At 39.5% G+C, this 12,334-nt stretch overlaps 1 protein-coding gene across 1 annotated transcript; it reads right to left on the minus strand.

Annotated features, from left to right (window-relative positions):
* Window positions 1-8,912: 8,912 nt before the first annotated feature.
* On the minus strand, window positions 8,913-9,842 carry Or5ak4 (olfactory receptor family 5 subfamily AK member 4). Its single transcript, NM_001000688.1, has one exon. It carries the CDS (start codon window positions 9,840-9,842, stop codon window positions 8,913-8,915), a length of 930 nt encoding a protein of 309 aa, NP_001000688.1.
* Window positions 9,843-12,334: the final 2,492 nt, after the last annotated feature.

Below are 12,334 nucleotides of genomic sequence, written 5' to 3' on the forward strand. Positions count from 1 at the left end.
AACACCTTGGTTTCAGATTTCTTTGTATGTCTTTGGTAACTGTGAAACAATATATTTATGATGTTTAAACTATCATGTCTGTAGTACTTTATATGATCCTCCCCCCAAAAAACTAATTACCAACCACTAAATAACACTGTGCTTTTCCTTAGGTCATAGGTGTTATCCTTCAAAGGGTAGCATGACTAGGGATAGGTAACAGAGTTCCACATCTAGAGTTACTTTTATGCTTTGGATAATTAAGCTTACAGAAGGATTTTAATCCAGCAATATGGCTGCTATGTCAAGGAATCACATCCCAAAACATTCTAGGTCTATATGATTTGGCTGAAATGCAGACAAAGCCTGGAGCACAGTATATGATCTAGTTGGGATACAGACATGCCCTAAGTACATACTTTAACCCCAAACATTAGAAGTAAGGTTAGTTTGTTGAAGGAAGCCGCCATGTTTGATAATGATGTCTAATTGAGTGGCAGACAATGTGACAAATAAGAGAAAGATATGACAGAATGAGTCAGAAATAGGATATGCCCAAGTCTCATGAGGACAGTAAAGAAAAGAGGAGTTATTTAAGCACAGTGCAGGGAGAGTCAGTCAATTCTGTTCAGTCAGTCGACTTGAGTCCTTCAGTAGGGAGTCAGTGCAGTGAATTCAGTGCAGTGGAGCTGAGTTCATTCATGAGTTCACGCAGTTCAGTGCAGGTCGGCAGAGGCAGGTGAAGCCAGAGAAAAAGGAGCCAGAAGAATAGAACAAATTTCCAGTTAGTTTGAGGCTAAGCAGAACAATTCAGTGAGAAACTGAGGAGCCTGACTGAATCAGTCAATATGGAAAGGAGTTTGAGACAGAACAACTGAGTTGAACCAGCCAGCCAGAGTTCAGAAAAAACTAGAAAGCAGTCCACTTCTGAGATGACAGTTACATCTGGCAAGTAGAAGTTACATTTATAGAGCTAAGACTCCAAAAAGTGTTTTTAGGGCATGTCCTCTAGGCATAGAAGATTGTTGACTCACACTAAACTTAGGAAATAACAACATTAACATCTGCTTTTAGGATGGGAAAGATTGTGTGAAATAGCTAGCCTTAGTCATCAGATACTTTTAAAAGAAGAAACCATGCTTTAATAATTCATAATAATTGCAACAGTCCCCACGTTATATATTCCACTGTAAGTCACTGAGGCATTTGTGTTTATGACTAGGCAGAATATTAATTATTTATGCACAAATATTATATTCTGCTTACTAAGTGAAATATTCTTTAAATAGTGTTCTTTTTTAAAAGTATTATCTTTACACATCCATTGAAGATTGTTTCCAGGATCATTTGTACTTAAAAATCATGAAGGCCCATGTTATTTAAAAAAAATACTTTGATTATATTTTAAACAATGGCTTTAGTTGGAATAGAATTATATGACCTTTTGCTCCTCTCAGTTACCTTCTCTCAAAGCACTCCCATATTTCTTCTCAAGTTGATGGCTTCTTTTAAAAATTATATTTGTTACATGGATATGTGCATGTGCATGTGCATGTGTGTGTGTGTGCGTACGTGTATAAATATATAAAAATAGAACCTCCTGGGTTTGTTTTTGTTTTTTGCATATATATGGTGGTAGGTAGAATATGCGTAGCCTAGGGAGTGGCACTACTAGGAGGTGTGGCTTTGTTGGAGTAGGTTGTGGCCTTGTTAGAGGAAGTGTGTCACTGTGGGGGTGGACTTTGAAGCTCCTCCCAGTGCAAAAGAGTCAGTCTTCTCCTAGCTCCTAGCCCTCTTCTGATCAAGATGCCAGACTTCTCTTCTCCTGCACCACATCTGCCTGGGCACTGCTATGATGATAATGGGCTGAACCTCAGCCCGAGCCACCCCCAATTAAATGTTGTCTTTTATACTTAAGGAACGGCCATTCAGAGCCTGGTCCTCATGTGGCCCATCTATATACAGTCACCAAAACTAGATAAGGTTGATGAAATGCTGAAAGGGACCGGATATAGAACTCTCCTGAGAGACATATCCAGAACAAGTCCAATACAGAGGTTAGTGCTAGCAGCAAACCACTGAACTGAGAACAGGACCCCCTTGCGGGGGGAATTAGAGGAAGAATCGAAAGAGTTGAAGAAGCTTGCAACCCCATAAGAACAACAATGCCAACCAACCAGAGCTTCCAAGGACTAAACCACTACCCAAAGACTATACATGGACTGATCCATGGCTCCAACTGCATATGTAGCAGAGAATAGCCTTGTTGGGGCACCAGTGGAAGGGGAAGCCCTTGGTCCTGCCAAGGTTGGACCCAGAGGACAGGGGAAAATGGGGGGCAGTAAAGGGGATGTATGGGGGGAATACCCGTATGGAGGAGGGGGAGGGAGAGGGGAGAGAATGGGAGCTTGTGTACAGGAAACCAGGAAGGGGAATAACATTTGAAATGTAAGTAAAGAAATATATCTAATAAAAAATTAAAAAACCAAAACCAAACCAAAAGAAAGAGTTGCCTTTGTCAAGGTGTCTCTTCACAGCAATCTAACCCTAAGACATATGGTTTTAAGGTTCAATACTCTGTATTGGACAACCAATAAGGGTGCTCATACCTGGGGGAAGCCAATTTCCTTTTATCAGCAATCGATAGATGGATGTAGTTCTTTTTATAAGGTTGGGATCTCATAGAAATTTCTCTTTTCATGTTAGCATGTTTATTGATATTGCTATTGTTCTGGTCTTGTTTCTGTAGCCATTTCTAGGACAGACTGTCTTTCAGCAGACTTTCTGGTGCTCTTGTATTCTTCCTGCTTCTACATTGTTCCTTGAGCCATATATGCAGGATATGTGTATCTCTGAGGGCTGGGTTCCCCATGATGGGTTGATCTCTGCATTGTGCAAACTTTTTATTATTATTATTATTATTATTATTATTATTAATGATCTCCAATGGCTGTAAAGAAAAGCTTCACTCATGAGGGAGGTAAATACACTTATCTATTGGTGTAAGAATAAGATTTAAGTTATAGTAAGGAATTATACTGGTCTAGCTATAGATACAATTTCTAAATACAATGATGAAGTGTTTGCCTATAACCTACCATTTATATATTTTAATTAATTTCTGGATTGCTTAATAACATAATATACAATGTTTATGCCATAAAAACAGCTGATATAATTTCATCATTTCAAGAAAATGCCAAGAAAAAAGTGTAGATGTTCAGTAGATGTGCAATTGTTTCCAAGACTGAAAATAAAGTTTTTTAATACAACATATTCTTTTTTCCCTTTTTTCTTTTCCCATTGATTTATTTATTCATTTTACAACCCGATTGCCGCCCCCTTCTCCTGGTTCCCTCCTTCACAAATCCCTCTCCTATATACCCTCTACCTCTTCTCTGAGAGTGTAGGGCCTCTGGTTAACCTCCCACCCTGGCACATCAAGTTTCTGGAGTGTTAGGCCCACCCTCTTGCACTGAGGCCAGACAAAGCAGCTCAGTGAGGGGAATGGATGACGCAGACAGGCAACAGCTTTAGAGACAGCTGCTACTCCAGTAATAAAATATATTCTGATCATGGTTTCCTCTCCCTCATCTCCTCAGAGATCTCTACTTTCAACCCATCCATAATATCTGAATAAAAGACCAATAGAGTAAATGGTTTCTCTAACAACTCAGTTGTGTCATGTGATGTTTTCCTGGGAACTATTTTATGAGAAGGCGTGTGATGCTTTGCTGAAGCAGACATATGTGAGGATCTTTTGCTGAGAACAGACATGGGGTGTTTTTCTGGAACTGTCTCGTGAGAGGGCATGTGATGCTTTGCTGAAACAAACACTTGAGAGGGCATGTGTGTTTAGAAAGAGTATAAATATAATCTCACAGACAATGAGGGATGCTCTTGTACTGGCTCACCTTGCAATGCTCTGCTGGTCTTCACTGATCTTCAGTTGTGACATCACTGAGAAAAAAATCAGCAAGGAACTTCGTGTGGTTTTCCAGCTGCTTCTGGCTGCCTCTGAGTATTCATGCAGTTCAGCAGAGCCTCATTTTTTTTTTCTGGATTGAATCGCTGTTACTGATTAGTGCTTGGTGTTAGATGATTGGACTGGAATGCCACTACTGATTCATGGTTGATTTTTTTGGACTGGACTGCTGATAGCCTGACAACAAAGACTGACATGTTTCCAAAGAACTAGTTCTAAACAGGCCCACATCCTCCTTGTCCATTAACCATCTTCGGCTACCTCTGCTCAGTGGGCTAGAGGGGAGGTTGAAGCATTTAAGAACCCTAATTATTTCATGTGAATGCACTGTTGATGTCTTCAGACACACCAGAAGAGGACATTAGATCCCATTACAGAAGGTTTTGAGCCACAGAGGGAGGGGAATAAAATCTGGAGTGTAAAAATAAAAAAATTAAAAAAAAAGAACTCCAATTAGAGAAAAATTTGAAAAAGCTAAACCTACAGTGAAAAGCATCAAAGCAATGCAATATGAGACCAAGAAACATCTCTGAGATACCCATGGGCTCACTTTGTGTTGTCCATCTACTGCTGGGCTTGGGGCCTGCCCTTAGGTGTGGCTTATATACCCAGTAAGACTTAAAGAAGCTAATTCTTTCCTTTTTGAACAATCGTCAGTTAGAGATAGCATCTTGGTTGGGGATAGGAGATTGTGTTTATTTCCTACTTCAGTGAATTGACAGTGATTTAGGTCCTATTTATGATATTTCAGTCTCTGAATTCACATGTATGTCAGTGTAGTTGTTTCTAGAAGGCCTTGTTTCTCGGTGTCTTCCATTCTCATTGACTCTTTTTTTTTTTTTTTAGTATGAAAATTTGCTTTTAGTTTTTTTTTCTCCATCTTTATTAAATTGGGTATTTCTTATTTACATTTCAATTGTTATTCCCTTTCCTGGTTTCCAGGCCAACATCCCCCTAACCCCTCCCCGTCCCCTTCTATATGGGTGTTCCCCTCCCAACCCTCCCCCCATTACCGCCCTCCCCCCAACAATCACGTTCACTGAGGGTTCAGTCTTAGCAGGACCCAGGGCTTCCCCTTCCACGGGTGCTCTTACTAGGCTATTCATTGCTACCTATGAGGTTGGAGCCCAGGGTCAGTCCATGTATAGTCTTTGGGTAGTGGCTTAGTCCTTGGAAGCTCTGGTTGGTTGGCATTGTTGTTCTTATGGGGTTGCAAGCTTCTAATGTCATTAGGAATAATTGTATTGCTTTAGTAGAACAATAGTATTTGCTTTTATCTCATGTCCTCAGGTCTGGTCTTAAGTTCTTGGCTACTCTAGCAGTGCCAGGCATGTCCATCTCATGAAGTGGCCCTCAACTTCAGTCAAAGTGTGGTTGGCTCCTTCCAGGATGTTTGTGCCATTATTGTACCACTGTGGTATGAAGGTACGTCATCATTGACAGACTGATATGTAGCTGGGCTAGTGTTACCTTTCTTATATAGTAGTATGTAGAGTACCATGAACCATAGTTAGTAAAGATGAGGCTCCAATTAGGCTCTAGCTCAACATTTCCATGTTTAATGAAAGTGTTATCTTCAGCAATAGGGCCTTGCTATCAGTTTTTGGAGAAAACCAGTAGCTTTGGTTTGTTTGGGGGTTTCCATGGGCACTTTTGGACAACCACTCAATTAGATGTAACCCATTCCCGGCACTTGAGGATTCACTTGTCAAGATATGTCTAGTTAGGGCTTTCTCTTACCCCTTATTTGGTGACTTTATTTAGATACCTTTCATGCATGTATATATTTTAAAATGCTTCTATTATAGTAGGTTTCTATAAGACCCCTCAAATGTGAGGCTCTCCCAGGGCCTGGCCAATACAGATGTGAATGCTAACAGCCAATCATCAGACTGAGCACAGGGACCCCAGTGGGGGAGTTAGGGGAAAGACCGAAGGAGCTGAAGGGGTTTGCAACTCCATAGGAAGAACAACAATATCAACTAACTAGATCCCCCAGAGCTCCCAGAGACTAAACTACTAACCAAAGAGTGGACCCATGGCTCTAGCTGTATATGTAGCAGAGGATTGCCCAATCTGACATCAATGGGAGGGGAGGCCCTTGGTCCTGTGGAGGCTCATAGGGGAATGCTAAGGTGGTGAGGTGGGAATGGGTGGGTGGGTAGGGGAGCACCCCAATAGAAGCAGGGGAAAGGGGAATGGTACAGGGGGTTTACAGAGGGGAGACAGGGAAGGGAGATAACATTTAAAATGTTAACAAATAAGAAAACCAATAAAAAGACCTCTTAAATATCCCTTTGAGTTGTCTGTCCATCATTGAATTACTACCTTTCTCCTCATCTTTCTCTGTCTTCTCAATCAATCCTCCTGTTCTAGTCTGTCTCCTGTGTCCCTCTAACTATACATCCTATTTTCCTTTCCCTGAGAGATCCTCACCTCCTACCTTGTTCTTTACTCTATACCTCACTTCTATGGTTACACTGATAGTAGCATGCCTATTGAAGGCTTAAAAGCTTAGCATTCATCTATAAGAGAATATATGTATATTGATCTTTTTTGGTCTTGGTTACCTCACTAAGGATGGTTTTTTTCCCCTAGCATTTCCTTTCCATTTACCTGTGAATTTAATTTAAAAAGGATATTAATAAAGTAACATTCCATTGTATAAATGTATTACATTTTCCTGATCTATTTATCTGTTGAGGCCAAATTATTTTTATAATCAAGTCTAGTTATTTTCATCTCCAAAAAGGATGATTTTGAAGGAACAGTAATATATGGTTTTAAGGCTAATAGCAGTGCAGTAGTAAATAAAATTGCCTCTTAATAAAACAAAACAGTCATATTTACTGATGGAAAAAATGGCAGGAAAATATGTTAACCATAACAACAAATTGAGTTTTTAACTAAGGTCAGAATATTCAATGATGAAGTGACTGTATTTTCAAGACTGTATCCGTAAGACTGGATAGCAATAAAGAAAATATTTGGGAGCTGGGGAGATGGCTCAACAGTTTGCTACTATTCCAGAGGAAAGGAGTTTGGTGGCTCACAACTGCTTGTAACCACAGTCCCAAGGTATCCAACATCTTCTTCTGGTAACCATAGGCACCTGCATAAATGTGCCAATACCCCCCCCCCTCAAATACATAACAGTAATATAAACCTTAGAAAGGAAAGCAGTGAAACTGAACACTTATTCTGGCCTACACACCCATATTAATATACTCCAATTGGGAGAAAATATTCTAAATTGTGTGTATATTGCATGAATATTCTGTGTAATATCCATGTTTATATCTGAAAACAGCATATTTAAAACACATAAATAATTTCACAGCCACCAGATGGCTGGTGGTAGACTTTTTCCAGTGTGCTCAGTCCTGGGATCAATTCCTAATACTGCTAAGAGAAGAATACTTGTTCCGAGGGATCATAAGTGAATAGTAGAAGCTGGTGATGTCTCCCTCCCCCAAGATGCTATGGTTAGGGCAGTCTTGTCTTTTCCCATCTGGAGAAAGATTTATTTGCATGTCAGAGAAGAAACAAGGCTTATGTCAATAGACAGGCAAACAAGTTTCCAGTAATATTATGTAAAACTAGAGTGTCCTAATTTTGGAATTGATTTCCTGGAATGCACTCTGCTTCATTGTCCGGTAGAAGCTGATTTATCTGGTTAGTGGTAGGGTTGTGACTGACTTTTCCACATTCCTGCCTCTGCTTATGAGTCTAGACCTTCTGAAAATATTGGGAAATGTAACAAGCCACACCCTATACTCCTCTTGCCTCTCCCTGTGATTTTACTTACTACTAAGACCCCAGAAAGGAGTTAGAATAAGTATTTTCAGTTACTTCATTGAGTTGCTGGGTGGCCTGACGATTGATAACTATTCTTCAAACTCTACTGTTTCTTTTTCCAAATGGCAAGAACACCATTACATATTTTACTTCCATATTTAATCCTGGTCTCCTACCTATGTTATACTTTTTGGGAGAAGATAGTTAAGTGACAGAAAGCATCAGTTTTTGGAAAATATTTCTGCTATGTAGCATCAAATATGTATTTAGGTTTGTTTTCCTACAATGTAGACCCTTCATGGTGTAAGTGGGTAGATTGGTGGAGACTTGAGCTGTGTTCATCAGGAATGAAGTTGATATGCATTTCCTTGATGTTTATGTCAGTTTCCTAATTTCTTACAGGAACTGTTAGGAAATAGGAACATGTTCCTCTAGTATTCCAATATCTGTGAGGACCTATTCTTATATCTCTTTTTCCCCTTTTCCCAATATATATTTACCAAGGACATGATTTCACATTTCACTTTACAATATCAAGCAGAAGAGTTGTAGGAAAATATGAACAGTAACAAAACACTCAAGAGAAGAGCACATGACCCCTTTGAACATCAGAGTCTACATAATAGGAATATTCAGGCAAAATTGATTAAACACTTCTCATAGATTTACTTTAACTTTATTGTTTGATGGCAGATGCTTAGAAACAGAAAACTCATTGAAATGCACGAAGGTGGGGCTGGAGAGATAGCTTAGCAGTTAAGCGGGCATTTGCAGAACACTCAAGTTCAGTTTTCCAGCACCTACATTGGGTGGCTCACAGCTTCCTTTAACTTGGGCTCCAGAGGATCTGATGCTTTTCCCTGGTATCTTTTGGCATCAGCATACTTGTGGGGTATACAATTTCCCACACACATACCTACAATTAAAATCAAATAAATCTTTTCACAAAGCACAAAAGCAGCACTGAACACATTTTTCAGAGAGCATGGATGAACATTATTTATTTGAGTTGTTTTTTATATCTGTTAAGTACAATTGACATAATGAAATAATGCCTTGAGCCATGTGCCACTCGACATGTGCCATGATATCTGAAGTTGAGAAATAGCTTGCTTGATAAATTTTGTTGAGTTATAAATAGATGTTCAAATTATAACCATTTCTTACTCATCTTTTTAAAGGCTTCTATTACATCTTGGTTTCTCAGACTATAGATCAAGGGGTTCAACATGGGAATAATTATGCCATAAAATACAGAAGCTGCCTTTTCTTGCTCTTGAGATTCATTGGTATGCGGGTGTAGATACATATAGGAGAGAGTCCCATAAAAAATGGTGACTGCAGTCAGGTGGGAGGCACATGTGGAGAAGGCCTTTTTCCTTCCTGCAGCAGAAGACATCCTTAGGATAGCAGCCAAGATATATATGTAGGAAAAGATGACAACCAGCACAGTGCTCATGAGGTTGAACCCCACAAAGACTGTCAGTAGCAGGATACTGAAGTCAATACTGGAGCACGATAGGGCAAGAATGGGAGGTTCATCACAGAAGAAGTGATTGATGGCATTGGAATTGCAGAAGTTCAGTGAGAATGTAAAACTTGTGTTTACAGAAGCATTTAGGAAGCCCATGGTATATGAACCAACCAGCAGCAGAATGCACAGTCTCTGAGACATGATTATGGGATAGCGCAGTGGGTTACAAATGGCCACATAGCGGTCCACAGCCATAGCAGCCAGGATGAAGCAGTCGATGGTTGCAAAAGTACCATAGGCTAGCAGCTGTAACATACATCCTATGTAGGAGATGGATGCTTTTGTCTCTATGAAGTTTTTTAACATCTTGGGGGTAATAGCTGAGGTATAACAGAGATCGACAAAGGCTAGATGTTGTAGGAAAAAGTACATGGGAGTGTGGAGGGAAGAATCAAATTTGATGAGCAGGATCATGCCAATGTTACCCATGAGTGTGGCAACATAGATCATTAGAAATATTATGAACAGAATGTGCCAAGATTTGTGCTGCCCAGCAAATCCCAGAAGAATAAATTCAGTCACTCTGGTGCCATTACTTTGTTCCATGGTTGGTAAAACAATATAAAAAAATCAGCTGAAGAGTTGCAAAGAAAGAAGAGTAGAGAAGGCTGAGGACATTATCCCTGAACATATCTTACAATGTTTAGTTTCAAAATAAGATTAAAAAACTTTCTGTGATACAACTCATGCTGGTTTTAAAGGATAATACAAAGAGCCAGATGCAGTGGCTCAGATATGCAATGCCAGAACTATGCAGGTAGAAGTAGGAAGATTGAGGACCAACTGGGACCCTGAGACCAAACAACAAAGCAAGACCAACAAAATGAAATGACTAATATGTGGTGTGTCAGCTTATACAGTTCCATGTAGAGTCTGGAGAATGGTCACCTAGAACACAGTGTCTGTGTTCTCATGGGCAGACAAGCATGCCATAAAGACATCAGCAAAGATAGAAAGAATAGCTTATTTAGTTATTTATCTAATAGAGGGTAAGTTATATATGTGGTTGTTGTGCATGTGTGTTCACTCCTGTGGACACGTGTGGAGGCAAATATTGACCTCTGGGGTCTTCTTCCATTGCTATTCTCATTATTATTTATGCTACTTTCTCAATGAACTCAGAGCTTGCCAGTTTACATAGACTGGGAGTAACAATAAGCCCCTAGGACCAGCTCCCTAGTGTTAGGATTATAGAGGAATGTTGCTATTCTTGGCTTGACATTTTTTAATTAAAAAGTTTTAATTGTGTGTATGTGCATGCATGCATGCATGCGTGTGTGTGTGTGTGTGTGTGTGTGTGTGTGTGTGTGTGTGTGTGTGTGTCTGCATGTCCAAGCTTCTCTGTGTGGATGTGGAGGCCCGGGGTCACTAACAGGTGTTTTCTTGTATTGCTATCCAGCTTATCTTGTGACTCAGGGTCTCTCACTGGATGTAAAACTTGTTAGTTTGGCTAGATTGCCTGTCTAGGAAGTCCCTGGGATCTTCTTGCCTCCACTCTAGTATCAAGGCACATCACTGTGCCTGGCTTTCATGTTGGTACTGGGGATCTGAACTTGAGTCCTCATGCCTGTGCAGCAAGCACTTTAACCAGGTATTCACATCTCCAGCCCCAAAACATGCTTGTATTTAACTACATTTTCTCTTATGCTCTTTATATTTTAACCTAAACACTAATTTACTTATACCTTAACTTTAGATCTGAGAACTCTGACTTCTTAGGGTTCTATGTGGTCTTGATTATCTATATTCTCTCATCCCCTACTTTCCTTCTGTTATTGTGTCTGGCAGTCATGACTCATGGCATGTCAAGTTCTTTATGAAAGTCTTTATACATGTCATGTGCTCATATTTTCTCTCATTCTCAATGTGCTGTATACAATATTTTCATAGAGTAATAAAAGGTGGGTTTCAGTGTTGTTAGAAGTCTACCATAGTTGTAAATGGTCCATTCCAATTCCTTATTCACACCATAGAGGTTTGGAAGCACAGTGGGATGCTGATCCATGGACCAATCTTTGAGTAGCTCTGCCTAATGATGTCTCTCTTTCACAATTACCTATATACTTTCCTATATATATATATATATATATATATATAGAGCCGATCACAAGCCATTCTTTTTCTGAGACATGTTCCCAAAGACAAAGTCAATTGACTTTGAGTGCAATGTGCTTGCACTGAGCTTGGCTGAGCATCTTCTGATGACTTTTGTTACTGGTGCACAGGTTACCAAGGGGTCTAGGGAGTCTCATGTTCTCACCCTCAGTTGGACATAGGTTTTTGCTGCTTCTATTCTGGGGCCGAAAAATAGGTAAATTAATGTTTCATCTTTCCCATTTTAAAAATGAAATAATTGCCCACTCTCCAATATCTCCAGAACCATATTATTCTACTTTTCTATAAATTGGCTGATGACATTTAAGATAATATCTAATTAGAATGTTATCTATAAAAAAATCCTTGATTTGAGTTTCGCATGGATTAAAGATTTTCAGAGATTATATCTTTCAGATCATGTGTTTAATGTGATTTTTTTGTTTCCTTATTTTTTTTAGTATCTACATGTGTATGCATGCCTTCATGCCTGTGCACACATATGGAAGCTAGAAGCAGATTTTGGGAATTGTTTATCGGTTGCCATTTACCAATTTCAGAGACAGGTTCTCTCCTCTCATTGGCCTGAAGCTCTATGAGTGGTCTAAGTCAACTGACCAGAGAGCTCATGGATTTGTGTGTTTCTTTCCCTATCCCTGAATTACAGGTTTGTACCACTATACCTACCTATGTGTTTTTTCTTTTTCCTGAGGGTTGAACTCACATTTCATACTCACATAGCAAGCCCTTTACCTTCTGTGGTGGGCCTTAGCAGCCTCAGTATTTATTTGTTATTTTAAAGAAAGTGGACATTGAAGAGAGGGAATGATAGGAGTTGGTATGTGTGACCTTTTTATTTTCAATTAATTAAATATTTTAAATGATTTTTTGTGTATAAGTATTTTGTCTGCATGTATGAATTGCAAGCATATGTGGTGTTCACA

Source organism: Rattus norvegicus, chromosome 3 (assembly GCF_021556685.1).
Source record: "Rattus norvegicus strain SHRSP/BbbUtx chromosome 3, alternate assembly SHRSP_T2T, whole genome shotgun sequence".
NCBI classification, from domain to species: Eukaryota; Metazoa; Chordata; class Mammalia; order Rodentia; family Muridae; genus Rattus; species Rattus norvegicus.